The sequence below is a fragment of the Giraffa tippelskirchi genome, chromosome 9 (assembly GCF_054371585.1).
Source record: "Giraffa tippelskirchi isolate mGirTip1 chromosome 9, T2T-mGirTip1v1.2.pri, whole genome shotgun sequence".
In the NCBI taxonomy this organism is placed as follows: domain Eukaryota; kingdom Metazoa; phylum Chordata; class Mammalia; order Artiodactyla; family Giraffidae; genus Giraffa; species Giraffa tippelskirchi.
The window spans coordinates 23776643-23795815 of record NC_137283.1 but is presented as its reverse complement, the minus strand read 5'-3'; the positions used below and the strand labels follow the sequence as shown (position 1 = coordinate 23795815).

General features: G+C 36.7%; 1 protein-coding gene and 1 non-coding gene across 2 annotated transcripts in view; both read left to right on the top strand.

Annotated features, from left to right (window-relative positions):
- Nucleotides 1-19173, top strand: part of LOC145520799 (uncharacterized) — a 260433-nt gene that overhangs the window by 92600 nt on the left and 148660 nt on the right. The window contains exon 2 of the mRNA XM_081528231.1: nucleotides 7941-8108. Within this exon, the coding sequence (XP_081384357.1) occupies nucleotides 7941-8108 (168 nt within the window). The remainder of the gene's footprint in view (nucleotides 1-7940; nucleotides 8109-19173) is intronic.
- Nucleotides 804-876, top strand: TRNAG-GCC (transfer RNA glycine (anticodon GCC)). The gene has a single exon. It is a non-coding gene; the product is annotated as a tRNA-Gly (tRNA).

Below are 19173 nucleotides of genomic sequence, written 5' to 3'. Positions count from 1 at the left end.
AAATAATATAATAATATGTCTCAAATTAAAGAAAAATTTTAATCTGCACAACCTAGAGCTTATTGAACTCTAAATGGGATGAGCTCAAAGAACCAAGAGCTCATTGAACTCTAAATAGTATGAAGTCAAAGAAATCCACACTTAACCACATCATAATTAAACTGTTGAGAACTATTTGTTGTTGATGTGCAGTCACTAAATCATGTCTAACTCTTTGCAACCCCAAGGCCTGCAGCATGCCAGGTTCCCCGGTCCTCCACTATTTCCCCAAGTTGGGTCAAATTCATGTCCATTAGGTCAGTGATGCTATCTAACCATCTCATCCTCTGCCACCCCCCTTTTCCTTCTGCCTTCAATCTTTCCCAGCATCAGAGTCTTTTCCAAATGAGTCACAGACAAAGAGAAACCTTGAAATTAGCAAGAATGAAGTGATTACAAGATAAATCACAGATTTTTCCTCAGAAATCACAGAGGCCAAAAGAAAGTGGGGTAAAATAGTTAAGTGCTGAAGAAAAAGATTCTGAACAATGTATTCAATATCTGCTCAAGCCCTATCCCCTCAAAAAACTCCTTCAATAATGAAGGGGAGGTAGTCTAGACCAAGATGGCGAAGTAGAAATATCCTGAACTTACCTCCTCCTATGCACTCATCAGAGCTATAACTGCATATAGAACACCTATCTCTGAGAATGACATAAAGACAGCAGAACAGATTTTCAACAACCAAAGTTATAAAAAATGCCACATCAAGATAAGTAGGAGGGGCAAAGATGCAGCCTTATCAAAACTCACATCCTGGGACTTCTCTGGTGGTCCGGTGGCTAAGACTCTGCACTGCCAATGGAGGGGGCCCAGGTTCGATCCCTGGTCAGGGAACTGGATCCCACATGCTCCAACTAAGAATCAGAACAGTCAAATACATAATAAAAATAGATATTAAAAAGCATCACATCCCAATTCAGTGATCCACAAGCAGGAGGGATATCACTTTGTAGAAGTACCCACCCCCCCACCACCGCATCTGGCTGTGAGAAACTGTGACTATTTTCATATACAGTCTCATATACAGACTCATATACAAAGTCACTTGCTCTAGATTTTGTTGAATGTGAACTCAATGTAACTTAAATTGTGCACATTTTTTTATACTTCCCAAACTATAAATTAGGAAAAAATGAATCATCTCAGATTTGGAAAATTGTTTGACATTACTTTTGATCTTTTTCTTTTCCATGAATTGGCTGAAGATTTTTAAATGTATTGCAAGTGATGGAGGTGAAGCTAATACCAGTGGAAGCTGTTGTTTTCCCCACTGGATTGCAAGTTACTTGAATGGATTAGCCAAATCAACCTTATAATATAGTTCTAACATAATACTACTCAAGGTATTAAGAATGGTTACCTCATAGAGCTTGGAAAAGTTATTGGCAGACTGAATTTATATCATTCAGGCTTATGAATACTATAGATGAAGAAAAGACAAATATTTTAACATGAGACATTAATACATGTTCATTTTAAAGGGCATTTTTTCCTCCGTTTTTGCACCCACATGAGATTATCAGAGAATGGAAAAAAAGATGAAATACATTTAAATAAAGAAACTAACAGTTTTAGAAGTAAAGTTTTTTTGTTGTATGCATCATAAGTACTGAAGCCCTATAGATTATTTAGCTCTGCATGAAACACAATGAATAAAAATGCACAGCAAAGCACAAATTTTTCTGTGTATTACAAAAAGATGCATTCAGAATACCATATGTGAAGTGTATGCTCAGTTCAAGTCACACACAAGCTTTCCTTCAATTTCTTTAATGTCAAATAAGTTCTGCTATATGTCTTGATTTACCATGAAAGTTAAGTGTCACATTTTAGGCAAATAAAAATTATTAAAATTTGACAGCTGGCAAATTATGCTAACATCTGGTAACAAATCATTCCTGACAGTTCAATAGTACACTTCTTATTGCATAGCTATTAATATTATAAAGAGCAAAAAGGAAAAATTATAGCACTTGACTAACATATTCCCTAAAGTGATAGAAAGAATGCACTGTTTATCTTAATGTGTAAGAAATGTCATCTTTTCATGTCTGAGGTTTGAAGTAGATTGGAACCAAGTAACTATAAACATGGATGGCATCACACAGTGCCACAAACTAAAAAGAGAATTGAAAATTTCTGAATTCAGAATGACATGATAATATATTTACAGTATGTGGGAGGAATAGATAAAACAGTGAAAACAGATTATGACAATAATAAAAACAGCAAAAATGGTTGCATATTATAAAAAACAGCAAAATACCTACGCATTGATAATTTGGTACAATATCACTTTCTTAGTTAAGCTCTCTAATTATCGTAGAGAGTAGAAGTTCTAAATGGAACTTTAACAAGAAAGCTCTAGAATCCAGCTAACAGTTAATTAAAATCTTACTCAAATTCCTGGCATTGGGATATAAATGTTATTTACTGTCACTGATCTTTTTAAAGGGAGAAGAATAATTTTCTTTTCAATTTTCAGTTCTATAGTCATGATTTTAGTCACTTTCACCCTTAAGTCACTTTTATTAATTTATGGATGTTACCCCAAAAGCATACAATAAATAAAAGTAAAATCTGAACCAAAAAATAAATTGTGTCCATGAAGATAAAAGCTGAATTGGTATGTTGAGCATCTGCATCGTGGTTCTGGCTTGGTGTCGTGTTAAATCACTGTTCATCCGTGGGCACACTTTACATACTGTAAAATGAGAGGGTTGCATATTATAATCTTTACAGTCATTTCTAGGTCTGAACATGTGTTTGTTCTTAGACTATGCAACTGAATTTAGAAATTATAGTCAAACATGAGTTGATTGATTTAACTAACTAAATAATAAAATATGTACATAAAGAGAATTTTTCTCATTTATATTTTTGTGAGTATGTAACTGTCACTCATGAAGACTGCATGATTAAGCAAGAATATTGACATTTTTGTGTTTTAAAGTAGGCAATTTTTTAAAATATATAGAACCAAAGTTATTGTAGATTAAAATAATTTTCAATCTTGATGACAAATCCTAAGATATAGAATAACAGTACTAAAATGATGTTTGAAATCCTACTTTGAGTGTGAGTTCAGTCAGTCAGTCGTGTCTGACTCTTTGCGACCCCATGGACTGTAGCCTGCCAGGCTCCTCTGTCTACGGGATTCTCCAGGCAAGAATACTGGAGTGGGTTGCCATTTCCTCCTTCAGGGGCATCTTCCTCACCCAGGAATTGAACTCATGTCTCCTACGTTTCCTGCATTGGCAGATGGATTCTTTACCATTGAGCTACCTGGGAAGCTTTTAGGATGCTCCTGTGTTTTGTTTCATGATCGCATGTTAGGTTGTAGAGTTAAAAAATCTAAAAATAAAGGCTGAGTATGCATTTGCTCTACTGCATTCATATATAATTTATGGATGGATTTGCCCTTCTCTAACACCTGAGCCTCAATTCAAACTTTCAAATACATGAAGTGTCATTTGAAGTATACAGTGGGCTCTTAATGAAATCCTCTAGGTCTTCTGTTTTAAATGTTTAAGAGGTTCATATTTTAAACCTGGTAAGAATACCAGAGTAACCTTCATACATTTTCTTAGTCTACAAGCTGAAATCCAACTACATGACTTTTGTAAAAGAGAATTTAAGTTCCAAGCCATATTACTTTTTTTACAACAGATACTGTATCCTATATCAAATGTCTTATGAAAATATTATATTTTCCCTTTTGGCAATTTTGGGAAGAGCTGTTCATTTGAGAGAAAATGTTATTTTATTATTGGTAGTTTCTGTTATTGCTGTTTATACTCATAATTATTTTTTGGAAGATTTAAGATCAACAGAAGGCAGATGAAAAACAAATATACTGTTTGAGAGCTAGATTAATAGATGCGTAAATCTCTGAAGCTGACTGCTATATATTGAAAATAAATATCAAAAAATACATTTAGAATGACTGATTATTTTTGTAGAATAACAAAACAATGAATGTCTTGTTTTCTCTGAAAGTTTTCATTGTTGAGTTGCATTCATGCTTAGTCACTCAATCATGTCCCACTCTTTGTGACCCATTGGACTGTAGCCCACCAGGTTCCTTTGTCCATAGAATTTCTAAGGCAAGGATACTGAAGTGGGTTGCCATTTCTTTCTTCAGAGGATCTTCCTAACCCAGGGATCAAACCCATGTCTCTCATGTCTCTTGCCTTGCAGACAGATTCTTCACCCTGTGAGCCATCAGGGAAGCACCTTGGGAAATCACTAAATTAAGCACTCACCTTTGGGAAGCACTGCTGTTTGCACTGCAGGAGCAATGTGCAGAGATCACTCAAAGAAACATGATCATATGCTTTAAAGAAATGAACAAGCCAGATAGAAACTGGATACCACCATCCTCACATTGACTTGGAATGTTCTCTTGCCTCCTTATGTTTCCACCTTAGTCCCTGGCTTGATACATTTAAGCAATTTGAAAAAGAGGATCACTGAGGAGCAGAGGTTCTATTGCCACTACCATTTCAGTAGTGGAGGTGGTGTGCTATGGAAACCTGAAAGATGGATTTCTTTATTGGTCCAAACTGTCATCCTTTTCTATATTCAATGTCATGTAACTTTTCAGTTTATCCAACTTAAAGATATTTATTATTTATTAGTTCCTACCCCTTGACCTTGGACTTTGCCGTGTGCCTTTCTTAGATCAATAAAAGAGAACAGATATGACAGTGGATCATCTCTGTATTTAGACTTTAAAAGATCTCTTGTGTAACCATATGCTTTCATTCAACTCCATCATCTCAATGAGATAAATATGCCCAGGGCAGCCTGCTGGTTGAGGAGAAGGAGTAACAAGTGATGCATAGCAGCTACACCAGTTAAGTTGCTGCAGCCAAACCTAGTGTAAACATAAGCTGCTTATTGCTCTGTGCTGCCAAGATTTTATCTTTATGCAGTGCCCCTCTTTACCTCTAGTAACATTTCTGGTTATAAAGTATATAGAATCTGTATGAGTATAGTCACTCTATTTTATTGTATTGCTGTCATGATAATATATATTTTCCATGATTTCATTTTCAACCTATTCATATCATTGAATCAAAAATATATCTCCTTAGATAGGATACAAATGGGTCGTTTTTTAACCCATGATGACAATCTTTGCCTTTTAATTAGATTATTTAATTTAAACATATTTAATATCATTAATGATGTTGAATTTATATCTGCCATTTTTACTTTTGTATTCTATATATTCCCTGTCTTTCTGTTCCTATGTTTTTCCTTTACTGCTTTCTTTTGCATAAACTGGATTATTTTCTAATGTAGCATTTTAATTTCTTTAATTTTTTTAATATACATATACTTTTTATATTAATCATGGCTCGGCGATTTACTATATATGTCTAATGTATCAGAGTCAGCTTCATATTTATACTAGTTTACTTCTAGTGGCATCTAGAAAGACTACTATGTAGATTTATTCCTTTTCCTTTTTTATTGTATTTTTATACACATTACATCCGTAATGTTACAAATTGAATAATAAATTGCTATTATTATTATTGTACTGCCTATAGCCATTTCCTCAGCCCAGTACAGCTTTGCACACACCCTTCTACTTTGTACTGGGTTTTTTTGTAAATATAATATAAATATATATTTCTGTATCTTATATGTACAATATCTTATATACATGCTGTTTAACAATTGCTTTTTAAAGTAGTTAAGAAAAGCAAAGCAAATGTGCATTTATACCCTCTCTTATAACTGCACAGTTAATTGTGCTTGTTTTTCACATGGATTTGATTTATTATCTGGCATCCTTTGCTTTGAGAGTCAATAACTTTCTTTATTTAGTATTAAGATGGGTCTGGTAGCAACACATTTTCTCACACTTTGTTTATCTGGTAAAGTCTTTATTTCACCTTCATTTTTTTAAAAAAAAGATAGCTTTGCTGGATTCTGATTGACAATTTTTTATATATCTTTAAGTGCTTTGAATATATTAACCCACTTCCTGATGGCCTCCATTGTTTCTGATGAGAAGACAGCTGTTAATCTTATTGGGGGTTCCCTTATAAGTGAGGAGTCATTTTTTCTCTTGCTGGTTTCAATATTGTCTATGTGTCTTTGACAATCAGCACATTTACTATTATGTGTTTGATCATGAACCTTTTTGCATTTATCATATACAGTTTGTAGAGCTTTCCAAATGTGTATGTTATTATCTTTCAATATATTCCAGAAGTTTTTAGTCTTTATTTGAATTTTTTCTGCTCCTTTCACTTCCTCCTCTACTTTTTGTATCCCTATTATACATTTGTTGGTGTGCTTAATAGTATGTCACATTTCAATTTTCTCTATTATTTTTTTCTCTCTATTGTTTAACTTGAATAACTCTATTGATCTGTCTTTGAGTTTACTAATATTTTCTTATGTCAGTTCCAATCTGCCTTAGAACTCCTCTAGTGATTTTTTTTAAATTTTCAGATTTTTTATTTTTCACTTCATAATATCTACTTGATTCTTTGGCACAGTTTCTATTTATTGATATAGATTGTCAATCATATCTTGCATGGTATCTGTTATCAGGCTTTCCTTTAGCTCTATCAACATATTTATAATGATTGTTTTAAATACTTTTTCTCTTAAACACAGCATCTAATCACTCTCTTAGTTTGTACAGCCTTTTTTATTTTTTTTTTCCTTTTCCCCCAAAGTAAGGGTTTTATTTTCCTGTTACTGTGCATATTTCATCCATTTTTGTTAGTAACTGGAAGTTTTAGACCGTGTATTATAGCAACTCAGTGTTGGTTCCCTCCTCCCTGCCTATGCCCACTTCCCATGCCCAGGTCCCTGTCTTGTTGTTTCCCTGTTTAGTTTTAATGACTACATAATTTTAGTGATTTAACACCCCCCCCACACACATATATAATTTTAATTATCCACTGCAGTTTTGTGTATGCCCATAGTCATCCTGGGATAACAGTGGTTTGGGTAGTACTCTTTCTCTAGCTACATTCAGATATTAATCTCCACTAGTTGCCTGCTGATTCCTGTCTTGTTTCAACAATTCTCAGGGATATAAACTGTTGTACAAATGAATCCAGTCAAACTGTGTCTCTCTTGAAGGAACAGTTGCTGGGATCAATGCATTATATTTTTTCAGAACATAAGAGGGCCCATCCCAGCTGTCTTATTCACTAGTTCTGTCCTGCAAGCTGGCCAGACTATATTTTAGATTGTACCTATGTTAAATTTACTAATATCTTCTGATTTCCTCTCACCACAAGCTTCACTGTTCTTGAGCATGCCTTCATGCTTAAACTTTTCCATAGTCTGCTACAAGTGAATTCAGGTCCTTTGAGAAGAGATTAGAAGCTATCTGTTTTAAGCCTGATCCCTTTCCGAGCTAAAATCTCCAAGCTATGTCTCTGGAGCTGGGATGGGGACAATAGCAAACTTCCATCCAAAGTCATTTCCACTCTAGGAAATGAGCACTGGATGGAGTGGTGGACAACAGTAGCTGACGTCTTTTTTTGGCTTGCTTCTCGTTACATGGAACCACTGCCTTATGAGCCAGGACAAAGGAATTTGTGACACCAGTATTCTCAATGCACCGTACCTATGGTAGAGTCAACATTCTGTGAGTGAGGGTTAGTATAAGGGTGCTTCTCACCTCTTGTTTGAAATTCCTTGGACTTAGCCTCGGTCCCGTGCATCTGGGGGAATTATGAGTAATGCTGAAATTTTACTCCTCCCAAAGCCTTCTGGCTGGTAGCCATGAGGCAAGGCCCTGGGTTTGTGGCTACAGCAATCTGGAGTGGAGGTAGTCGCCTTGGTCCAAATACTCCAAACTTTCAACATTCTTGTTGATGTTAATAGATGTTTCTTCATTTGTTATTTGTCCTTAGGACCATTTCCATGGGCTTGTGTTCACACGAGTTTCACTGTGGAGCAGGTCAGCAGTGCTCCCCATGCCATCTTGCCAGAAGTTGTGTGCGGATGCTCAGTCATGTCTGATTCTTTGTGACACCGTGCACTATAGCCCTCCAGGTTCCTCTGTTCATGGAATTTTGCAGGTAAGAATACTGGAGTGAGTTGCCATTTCCTACTACAGGGATTTTCCTGATCCAGAGATCGAAACTGTATCTCTTGAATCTCCTGGCAGGTGGATTCCTTACCATTGCACCACCTGGAAGCCACTTGCAAGAAGTTAATTTATTTTATTGTAGACATGGATAGTTATTAATCAGCTGATCTAAGAAAGAGATGGAAAATTTTATTCAGGCCAAATTTGAGTATTATAACCTGAGAAGAGCATCTCAAAAAGCTCTGAGGACTATTCAGCAAGTTAGAAATCAAGGCACAGTTATATAAGATTTTTTGAGACAGAGGGTTGAATATCAAATGATGTGTTATTGACAGTTTACATAATCCAGATCTATATATTATGTCATGGGACATGGGGTCTCTTACAAGATCAAGAAGGTATGTTATCTTTTAATGAGTTATCTTGTTGATGCTGGGAGAATGTTGTTGTTTACAGTTGAGCCGGATTCCTACCAGTAGGAGAGTTTTGGTGATGTAAAAGATTTGGTCAATGCACAGTGCAGATACACAGTACTGGGTGAGGGGAGAGAGGAGGCCAAAGGGCAGGGAAGATTTATTTTTGTTTGTTTAAATTTCTCTTGTATTCTCATAAAATATGACTTTTACTTCACAGCTACATCTATAAATATTCAGATATGTGTACACACATGTTAATATATTAATGTATAACTCCTACCTTTGTCAGCTGAAAAGAGGCAGAAGCAGTGATTCCTCCCTGTAACAGTGAAACAGTGAATATATCTAGCACCCATTTATTGGATTGTAGTATGATTGTCTAATAAAAGGAACCAGAGCTCCTTAAGAAAAAAAAAAAAAAAAGATGGTTGATTCTGGGACTGGGGCAGAACATATACAAGATGAGCATAAGGTGTCTTGTGGCACCGGAAAATTAGGAAATACTCAAATACACACACAAAAATGGAAGATTTATAAAAGGGAAAAAGGATCTAATTGAAAGGTCTCCCAGTGGGCAAAGCTGGAAAAAAATTAGCAGATTAAATACAGTGATATTGAATTATAACCCAAAGAAGAAAGTAAATATCCATGAGTCCATACTGTTATAAATAAATTATGGCATAAATAAATAAATGGGAGGGAAGAAGCAAATCTCTTGTGGAAAAGAATCTCCTGTGCAAAGAACTTACGTATATATTCAACCCTCAGGGACTACAGCATATCCCCCACTTATTAACAGAGGATTCTGACAATCACTACTTCAGCCAGGTTATCAAGGTCAACATCAACAGTGAGAAGTTGTACTGAGAGTATCTACTGATAGTATAATGTGATGAAAAAGGCACTTTATCTCTCTGGTGTTCCTCTCAAAAAACAGATGTAAATTTTATTTGCAAAGTGGTGAGTAGATGCACCTTCAATGCTGTCAGTATCTGTGGGAAAGATATCCCAGTGTGATGACTACCCAGTGCTAAGATCAATATATATCTGGTGTGTCTGAGGCACAACAGAAAGAAAAATAAGTCTGGAACAGAATGAACATGGGGAAAGTCATATTAGAAGAGGTTAGGAAATGTAACAGAGGGGAAAGGAAGCAAACTATTTTATGATTTAGAGACCATTTTAAGGACTTGGGTTTTCCTGTGGGTGAAATATAAGTCATTGGTGTGCTATGAAAGAGTTACTATTGTGTTTGAAATAAACTGAAAAAGATGGAAAAGAATCAAGAGTGGAAGCAGAAATGCTGGTTATGACAATCCAAGGGAGAGTTGGTAATATTAGCAATGGGGATAGTGAGAAATGTTTGACTCTGGATATATTTTGAATGTAAAGCCAAGCCAATCTTCTGATTGGCTGTGTGGTGTAAGAAAAAGACATATCAAGAATGACTCTAAATGTGGGAGGAACCTACAAGGATAGAAATATCATTAGTTGTGATGTAATTGGGAAAGGTTTTGGGGCAAAGATTAGAGGCTCAGTTTCAGGTATGTTTGGTCTGAGATATGTATTAACATCTCAGTAGAGGTATTAAGTAAGAAAAGAAGCAAAGAAATCTAGAATTGAGCAGGTCAGGGAATAGAGAAACAGATGTACTAAGAACTGCCGATGATGTAGGGGAAGAAGAGCCAGAGCCAGAAAGGAGAGGAAGGAAGAGGGAGAAAGGGGAGAGAGGGAGGGAAAGAGGTCTAGGATGCTAAGAGAAGAAAGTATTTCTGGGAAGGAGGAAGTCTGCTGTGGTAAATGTTGCTGTTGGATCAGTTAGGCAACTGAGAATTGACTTTGGGTTCAGTAGTGTGAAAGTCATAGCCAGCATAACCAGCCAGTGCTGGTTGAGGGAGAGTGTAGAACTCATGAACATCTTATTGAGCCAGGAAATATAAGCAATTTTAAAGAGTTCTATTGTACATGGGAATAAACAAAATGGCAGTAGACTGAACATGGAAAGCATGGTCAAGAGAGGTTTTTCATGAATACAAAAATATTTATACATTGGTGAGCAGGATCCAGTAGAGATAGGAAAACAGTGGTATTCTAATAGGGAAGGGGGGTATGCTGGAGTGGAGGTTCTGAGTAGATGGGAAGGATTGGTATCTTGTACAAATGGGGAGGATTGGTCTTAAATAGGAGTATGGAGAATGCACCTACGATAAGAGGAATGAAAGAAGAGAAAGTAGCTATAGACGCTGCTGAGTTGGATAGATATGGTGGTAAAAGTTTATTCTATGCCTGTCGCTTCCATTTTCTATTACTGCTAGCACTGTTATTACTATCACTAGTGATAACTTCCCTCCTTAGTTTAAAAGTTTATTCTGATGCCCAGATAAGTTTATCATTGTTCTTTACAGTTGTCCTTGGTATCCAGGGGAAATGGGTTCCTAGGACTCTAGCAGATAGCAATATCTGAGAATGTTCAAGTCCCTTGTTTAAAATGACTTACTACAGACAGCCCTCTGTATCCACAGGTTCCACATTAGTGGGTGCCAAGGGTCAAGGGTAGCACTGAAAAAGATGATTGAACTTCATGCCACATTCTGCTTTCAACACATCAGGCAATGAATAGATTGTCACAGATAATATCTATGTCACAGATAATAATGTCTGCCCTAAATTGAACACTTCTTAATGGCACTATTCTTTTTAAATTAGCAGTTTTTTAGATTTTTTTTTCTTTCAGTGAAATATTTTAATGATTTGACATACTCAAAGTACTCTTTCTTCAATTGAAAGACAGATCATTGGAATTGATGGCAAGATTTACCTTTCTTTAAATGGAATATCTTAACATAATGATATCAGGGCTTTGTGGATGTAAATAAATGATTGGTTGCCTCTGGAACACATAAGCACAAAAATATAAAATTCCGATAAGAAGGTCATTGATATCAGTAATGTCGGTCTGAAAATCATTATTCAGGCCCCAGAAATTGCTCAACATACAGTGGATAATCAATAAATGCTTTGACTGATACGTGGATGGATGGAACTAAATCTGCATGATACCCCCAATAGTAACCTATGCTCAAGGTTCTCTGAGGTAGTGGAAGGGAATAAGGGAACATGTCTATTTATAAGAGCAAATATTTTATAAAGGATTGCTTAAATGAGTCTTTCCATCAAGGAAAGGAGGTGGAAAAAATAGAAATGTCCGTGTCTATGCTAGGTCATAAAATAAAGAGAAGAGGGAAGAAGGAAGGAAGGAAGAAAAAAATGAAGGAAAAAAAGGAAAAGATAAAGTGGAGAAACTGCTCATTTCCTCACATCTATCACAAAATTTCCAGCCTTCTCCCTCATCTTTAACTTGATGTGCACCCAGGACAGTGCTTTACTATTATGTAATATGTACTGCTTCATTGGGACCTCAGCCAAATCTCCATCTATAAAGGTTTCTAGGTGAAGGAACACTATATATTAAATTCTTCTATGTATTAATTGTGTGTGTGTGTATTAGTCGCTCAGTCATGTCCTACTCTTTGTGCCCCATGGGCTATAGCCCTCCAGGCTCCACTGGGAATTCTCAAGGCAAGAATACTGGAGTGGGTTGTCATTCCCTTCTCCAGGGGTTCTTCACGACCCAGGGATTGAATATAGGTCTCATGCATTGCCAGCAAATTCTTTACTGTCTGAGCCACCAGGGAAGCCTGGTATCTATATACTCAGCTACAAACATACCCATCCATGTCTTCGTGATTAAACTGTTGTCATTTTCTCTTCTACATGCCCAGAATGTGTCAACATGTGTCTATAGTAGAGGCCACAACTTTTTTAAATTCTGGAAAATCCAGTGAGGGAGGAAAATGTATTTGAATTTTCCACTCGAATAGGGGGATGTTTTGTTAGAAAGTGAAAGTGAAACGGAAGGTTGCTCGGTCATGTCCAACTCTTTGTGACCCCATGGACTATACAGTCTATGAAATTCTCCAGGCCAGAATACTAAAGTGAGTAGCCTTTCCCTTCTCCAGGGGATCTTCCCAACCAGGGATAGAACCCAGGTATCCTGCATTGCAAGTGGATTCTTTACCAGCTGAGCCACAAGGAAAGCCCATTTTGTTAGCTGTCTTGTGCTAATCTGTACCATTTAGCTAATCAGAATTATTTCTGGAGGAGCGTGTGAAATAACATTTTAAACAACAGCTAAATAAGTCAGAACTTTGGAGAAAGTTAATGAAGCTCTTTACAGGCTGTGTTACATGCCCCAGAGGTCCTCAGGGTCTGGGCTGTGACTCTCTGCTTCTGTGGCATGTGGTGCAGTTTGCTTCTGTGATGATTAGAGTGACAGTAGCTACTGGGTGAATATTACTATACTCACAGCTGCTTCCACTGATGTCTAAAACCCCAAACCACAGAGAGATGCCTCCTAGGGATTACGGGATGAAGAGCAGCCATCCTGGTGAGTATAACTGAGAGCAGAATGTCCTTTTGCATTCTGTGAAATCAAGAGCTGTGATAAAGGATCCCCCTTAAAATGACTTGAAAACTTACTGTAGATTTAGATATGTGTGGTGGAAGAGTGGGAAAAGAACTTCACTGAAAAGATTGAAAGAGGCAAGGGAGGTAGTAGCATTGGACCCAGGCTGCATCCTCCTCTCTTGTTGGAAGGGAAGAATGACACAGAGGGGAGGTGTCCCTTTTTAGAAGGATACTTAGATATTCCAAAAATAAAGTGCTTTCCTCTAACATTTAATGCTGAAGGCTTGGCTTGGGGATTGACTGGGAAATATGTAATGCACAGCACATCCAGGTGCCCTGGCTTCAGAGAGAGAAAAAATGGATTGTGACCTGGTTTTGTCATTTGATAACTGTGTAAATCCTGAGCATGTATTTCTTTCTTTAAACTCCCATCTGTACAGTGGAGCTCAAAACCAGCTCAACCTAATTGAAAGAATGTTTGAAAGGCTCACTTGAGTTAATGCATGAAAAACACTTTGTATGATGTGCTATAATGCAGTCTGATGTAAGACCATGGAATTGAATCAGATTTCTTTCAAATACCTGTTTTACTATTTATTGATAGTGTAACCCTAGGCACACTTGCTTTACCTCTCTAAGCCCCATATTTCCAAACTAAAATCTGAAGAAGTTAATCAAACTCACTTCAAAGGATTATTGTGAGGGTTAAGTGAAATGATCTATCTAAAGTGTTTACCATAATGCCTGGCATAAAGCCTCAATAAATAATAGTAATTATTACCAAATATGAAGCATCTTGATTGAACAGATAGCTCACTGAGCAACTACTATGTTCCAGCTACCATGATGGAACAAGTATTATAAATAAAGACATATGCTTATAGTCCCTTGCTGACTTCCCTGGTGGTTCAGACAGTAAAGTGTGTGCCTGCAATGTGGACAGCCCGGGTTCGATCCCTGGAAGTTGATCTCAGGAAGACTCCCTGGAGAAGGAAATGGCAACCCACTCCAGTAATCTTGCCTGGCTCCTCTGTCCAGGTAGGCTACAGTCCATGGGGTCCCAAAGAGTTGGACACGACTGAGCAACTTCACTTATAGCCCCTAAAATCTGTAATATCTTTCCCATTTAAATTAAGAGGTAAAATATGCAGAATGTGGTAAGATTACAATAATGGATTCTTTGGTGAAAGTAAAGCCAGAGAGAAGTTTATAAAACATTAAGTCATGGAGGCAGACAGCTCTTGACATCAAGAATCACTTTATATATTTTCTTGAGCTCTCAACTCTCCCTAGCCTGATAGAGCAGTAGGAAACATTTCCTGATGCTTACTGCCTTTTATGCACAACATCTTACCTTGCAAATGTTCAGTCTTTGTGCTCTATGGACTAGCTACCCAGTGGGGCTGCTTGGTGGCCCATTAACTCTGCTCGGTGCACGCTTTATCATTGCTAAACAGGCTCCATTCCCAATTACAGGGTAATGGCATCATTAGTTTTCTCATCATTATTTAGTCATAAAGATAAGAAACAAAAAATATTGCAGAAAATTGGGGGGAATCTGTGTACTTTAGAGCCCTGATATTTATGAACTTATCATATACACCTGCACATCTCAGTTCGTTAACAGAGACAGGCACTCGTTTTCTAATGCTTATGGTTCTAATAAAAATCAATTGCAATTGAAGGAGAAAGGAAAAGGGAATAATCATGAGACCATTTCCCATTTCTTGTGATTCAAAACAGAAGCCACGTCTCAAAAGTTTCAATTTTTTTTTTTTTTTTTTTACCTAACAGGATTTCTCACATCCAAGAAATATATCCTTAAGGAAAAAAAAAAAAAAAAGTAAAAATATCACTTATCAACACATTTATTTCTCAAAAAAACTCACCTTCATCTTCCATTTACTGGAACAATATTTTATTAAGCTGAATTAAAAAAAGACAAAAACACTTTTTGACACCTGGTCTTGACTCTTAGACAAATATTAAAACCCAATCAAATAAGAGAACTGTTTAAAAATGTGTTTCTTCTTGCTTTCTAAAATAGTTTATTTCTCCTGTGTTCGAGTATTTATGGCTGGTAAATGCCTAAACAAAGTCACTAATTTGACTTAAATTTATACCATGATTATAACTTAACTTTCCAGAGAGTGTTTTATTCTATGCGGAGCCCTGCCCATCAGTATACCATATTTTCTTCTTCTTCCCCTTCCCCTCCCCCTCCTCTTTCCTCTTTCTCTTTTCCTTCTCCTTCTTCCTCCTCCTCCTCCTCAGTCTTCACCACCACCACCACCACCACCATCATCATCTGATATTTTTGTAAGCATCTGCAATTTCCAAAGCACCTCGAGAGGTCTTCATAAGATCGCCCCTGTCACTCTGTAGGGTAGACTGAACACATATTGTTTTCAGATGAAGAAATGAAGCCACTTGTCTTCCTGTAACCAAAGTTGGGCTCCGACTGCTCCCCACACAAAAAGCCAATAAAGAAGCAAGGTTGATGGAAAGGAAAGTTTGTTTTATTTTGGATGCCAGCAACCTGTGGTGGAGGGGAGTCCTACCCAAAGGCTGATTCATACTCCCAATGATAATCAGATTTTATAGGATGAGGGAGAGGGCTAAATGCAGTACAGTCATCTCTGACAGTCGTCTTGAAATTCGTTGTTAGTGGTCTGACCAGCATCATCTTGATCATTTTAAGTAAAGTAAGCCTTAAGCTTCAGAGTTGATTTTTTGTTTCCGTTTCTTTAGGGCCAGTTCTTGGAATTGTGGCAGCTTGTGTCATGGCTGTAGTCTGGTCCTCATGTAGTTAACTTATTTCACTTGGTGAGGGTTTCAGTCTCTGTAAGGCAGCTCATAGGATATGGCTGAAAATATTATCTATAGCCCTTGAGAAGGAATTAAAGGTCCTTGGCTATGCTTAATAACTAAGTTATTATTATTTGGTCTCCTTTGACCATTTCCTTTGTTTCTGCATGTTCTCACTTCTCGGATTAAACTTATTCTCTGGCTAAAGTTTTTCCATGGACAAAAGGCAGGAAGAGGGCATGGAGTGTAATGACCATAAGGTCCTGCTCCATGTCATTCTTGTATCAGATCCAATCTTTGAACTTAGTCTTTTCAATATCACTTTATCAGAGCTCTCTCTCTCCATCTCTGTGTATTTGCATTATGATTCTTTTAATTCTGAAAAGTTTGTTTTGGATTATTTTTGTTTTTTTTGTCTAATTTCTCACCATATTGTCTTTCTATTCACCTACTAGTGCTTTTACCAAACTCACACAATATAGTTCCAAGATTTTTCTTTGCGGCAAAGTTTAGACATTTTAATTCCAGTTGCCTTCAATCTGTCCATATAACTGAATTTTGTGATGAATTTGTTTGGAGTATTCTGCTTATTCTTCTCCTATCTGGCTATAAAGAGCTACCTTACACGGCAAATAGTGGCCTTTTTTTCCCTCACCACTTATTTGAGTCCTGGCGGGTGTATAGACAATGTTTACAGTGTCAAGAAACAGCCTTACTGATGTGAAGAAACAATCTCTCTTCCAGTCCTAGGATGGAAAAGTGAAAGTGTTAGTTGCTCAGCCGTGTCCAATTCTTTGTGACCCCATGGACTGTGGCACCTTAGGCTCCTCTGTCCATTCTCCAGGCAAGAATCGAGAAGATTTCCTGAGAAACCCAAATCTCCTATATTGCAGGCAGATTCTTTAACATTTGAACCACCAGGAAAGCCCTAGGACGGAAAAGGCATAATTCAAAACTTTGTTCTGAGCCTCTTTCTGCAATTGGTAACAGAGAGATGGAGGAAAATCAAATTAGCCAGTTCAGATACTCAGTTCAAAAAAATATTTATCATAAAATGAATGTTTTCAGTTATTGTGCTTAATTATATAATCTTTTTTTCTTCATTCTTGATTTTAGGCTACTGATTTGTCTGCTTATAGCAATCATTTTTTCTTATAAATTTCTATGAATCAACATCCAAGCTTTTAAGAGATCTAAAGAGGACCAGATAGTTTTTGTTGTTGTTTTTGTTTAGATAGAATAAGTCAGTCTTGGTATGTAGATTTTGAGCATATATTTTGTGTTTAAACTTTCTTTTGTTATTCTAACATTCTCAGTTATGTTATTGACTCTTCAGATTATTAACTGTCTTTATCATATGAAGAATTACTTTAAATGAAACATTTTTGCATGACCATTATGTTTAGTTTCCATGCTAGTCTCATTTCTGTTATTTTTTATTTTTTTAGTTCAGGTTTGATAAAAAAAAAAAATCTACTTTAATAAAAACATTGTTCCTTGTACCTTATAAAAGGTTAAACAAGAGCCCTCTTTAAGAAAAGAAAAAAAAATGTAAAACTATTACTCTCTCACTTGGCCTTTACTCTGTAAGATTTCACAAAGACATTTTTATTGCCTGACTAGGTTCATCCCCAGGCAGGCAGAGAAACAACTAGTTTTATGTAGAAAATGTAAAAACCTTTCTATATTTATGAATTATAATGAACTATTTATTCTCTTTAGAGAATATAATAAATTATTCCTAATTTTTCTTATAAGCATTGACAGCATTAAGCTTAGAAGGTAATATCTTAGGAATTGATTGTTATATCACAATATGCCCATTTGACTCACTGCTGAGGCTTGTTGAAAGATAGATCTCCACAGTGTTACTGAGTGCTTTTGGAGAATTTATGAATTGAAGGTCTATACCTAGGGATATCTGTGTGGTACAACAAGTTCTCTTCCCTATAATAATGGCTTCTATGCTACATGTATTCATGTTTCATTTAGAGAAGCTTTAAAGAACAAGCCATAACAATAGTATAGCAGTTAGGTATACTGATTAAATTCAGGCAAACCTGAGTTGAAATTCTAGCTCTGCTACTTACCAACTATGTGTCTTGTCAAATCCGTGAATTCTATCCTACCTACCCAATAGGTTTTGGGGAATAAGCAAAGAAATGTTTTAAAATGCTTAATGCCTGATATATCTTTATTGAGTGCTCACTATATAGTAACTTTATTATTATTATTATTGTTGCTGTTATCGTTATATTTTTAGTTATCAGTTTAGATGCCCATGGCATAATAAACATGGATGTGCTTATCTCATGGACATAAAATTGTAAACTTTCAGATTTTTTGAAAAATGTGCACAAATCTGAAAGAAATTCTATTTAAAATAGAGGTGACTTTATTCTATTTCTATCATCTTTGTCTCAGTTGAGTTCAGTTCATTTCAGTTGCTCAGTCATGTCCGATTCTTTGCCACCCCATGGACTGCAGCACGCCAGGGCTCCCTGTCTATCACCAAGTCCCAGAGTTTACTCAAACTCATCCATTGAGTTAGTGATGCCATTCAACCATCTCATCCTCTGTCATCCCCTTGTTCTCCTGCTTTCAATCTTTCCCATCATCAGGGTCTTTTCTAATGAATCAGCTCTTCACATCAGGTGGCCAAAGCATTGGAGTTTCAGCTTCAACATCAGTCCTTCCAGTGAACATTCAGGACTGATTTCCTTAAGGATTGGCTGGTTGGATCTCCTTGCAGTCCAAGGGACTCTCAAGAGTCTTCTCCAATACCACATTTCAACAACATCAATTCTTCAGGGCTCAGATTTCTTTATACTCCAACTCTCACATCCATACATGACTACCGGAAAAACCGTAGCCTTGACTAGATGGACCTTTGTTGGCAAAGTCATGTCTCTGTTTTTTTAATATGCTCTCTCGGTTGGTCATAACTTTTCTTCCAAGGAGTAAGCATCTTTTAATTTAATGGCTGCAGTCACCATCAGCAGTGATTTGGAGCCCAAGGAAATAAAGTGTCTCACTGTTTCCACTGTTTCCCCAACTATTTGCCATGAAGTGGATATGGGGTGCCATGATCTTAGTTTTCTGAATGTTGAACTTTAAGCAAACTTTTTTGCTCTCCTCTTTCACTTCCATCAAGAGGCTCTTTAGTTCTTCTTCACTTTCTGCCATAAGGGTGGTGTTATCTGCATATCTGAGATTATTTATATTTCTCCCAGCAATCTTGCTTTCAGCTTGTGCTTCATCCAGGCCAGCATTTCTCATGATGCACTCTGCATATAAGTTAAATAAGCAGGGTGACAATATGCAACCTTCCCGTACTCCTTTTCCTATTTGGAAACTGTCTGT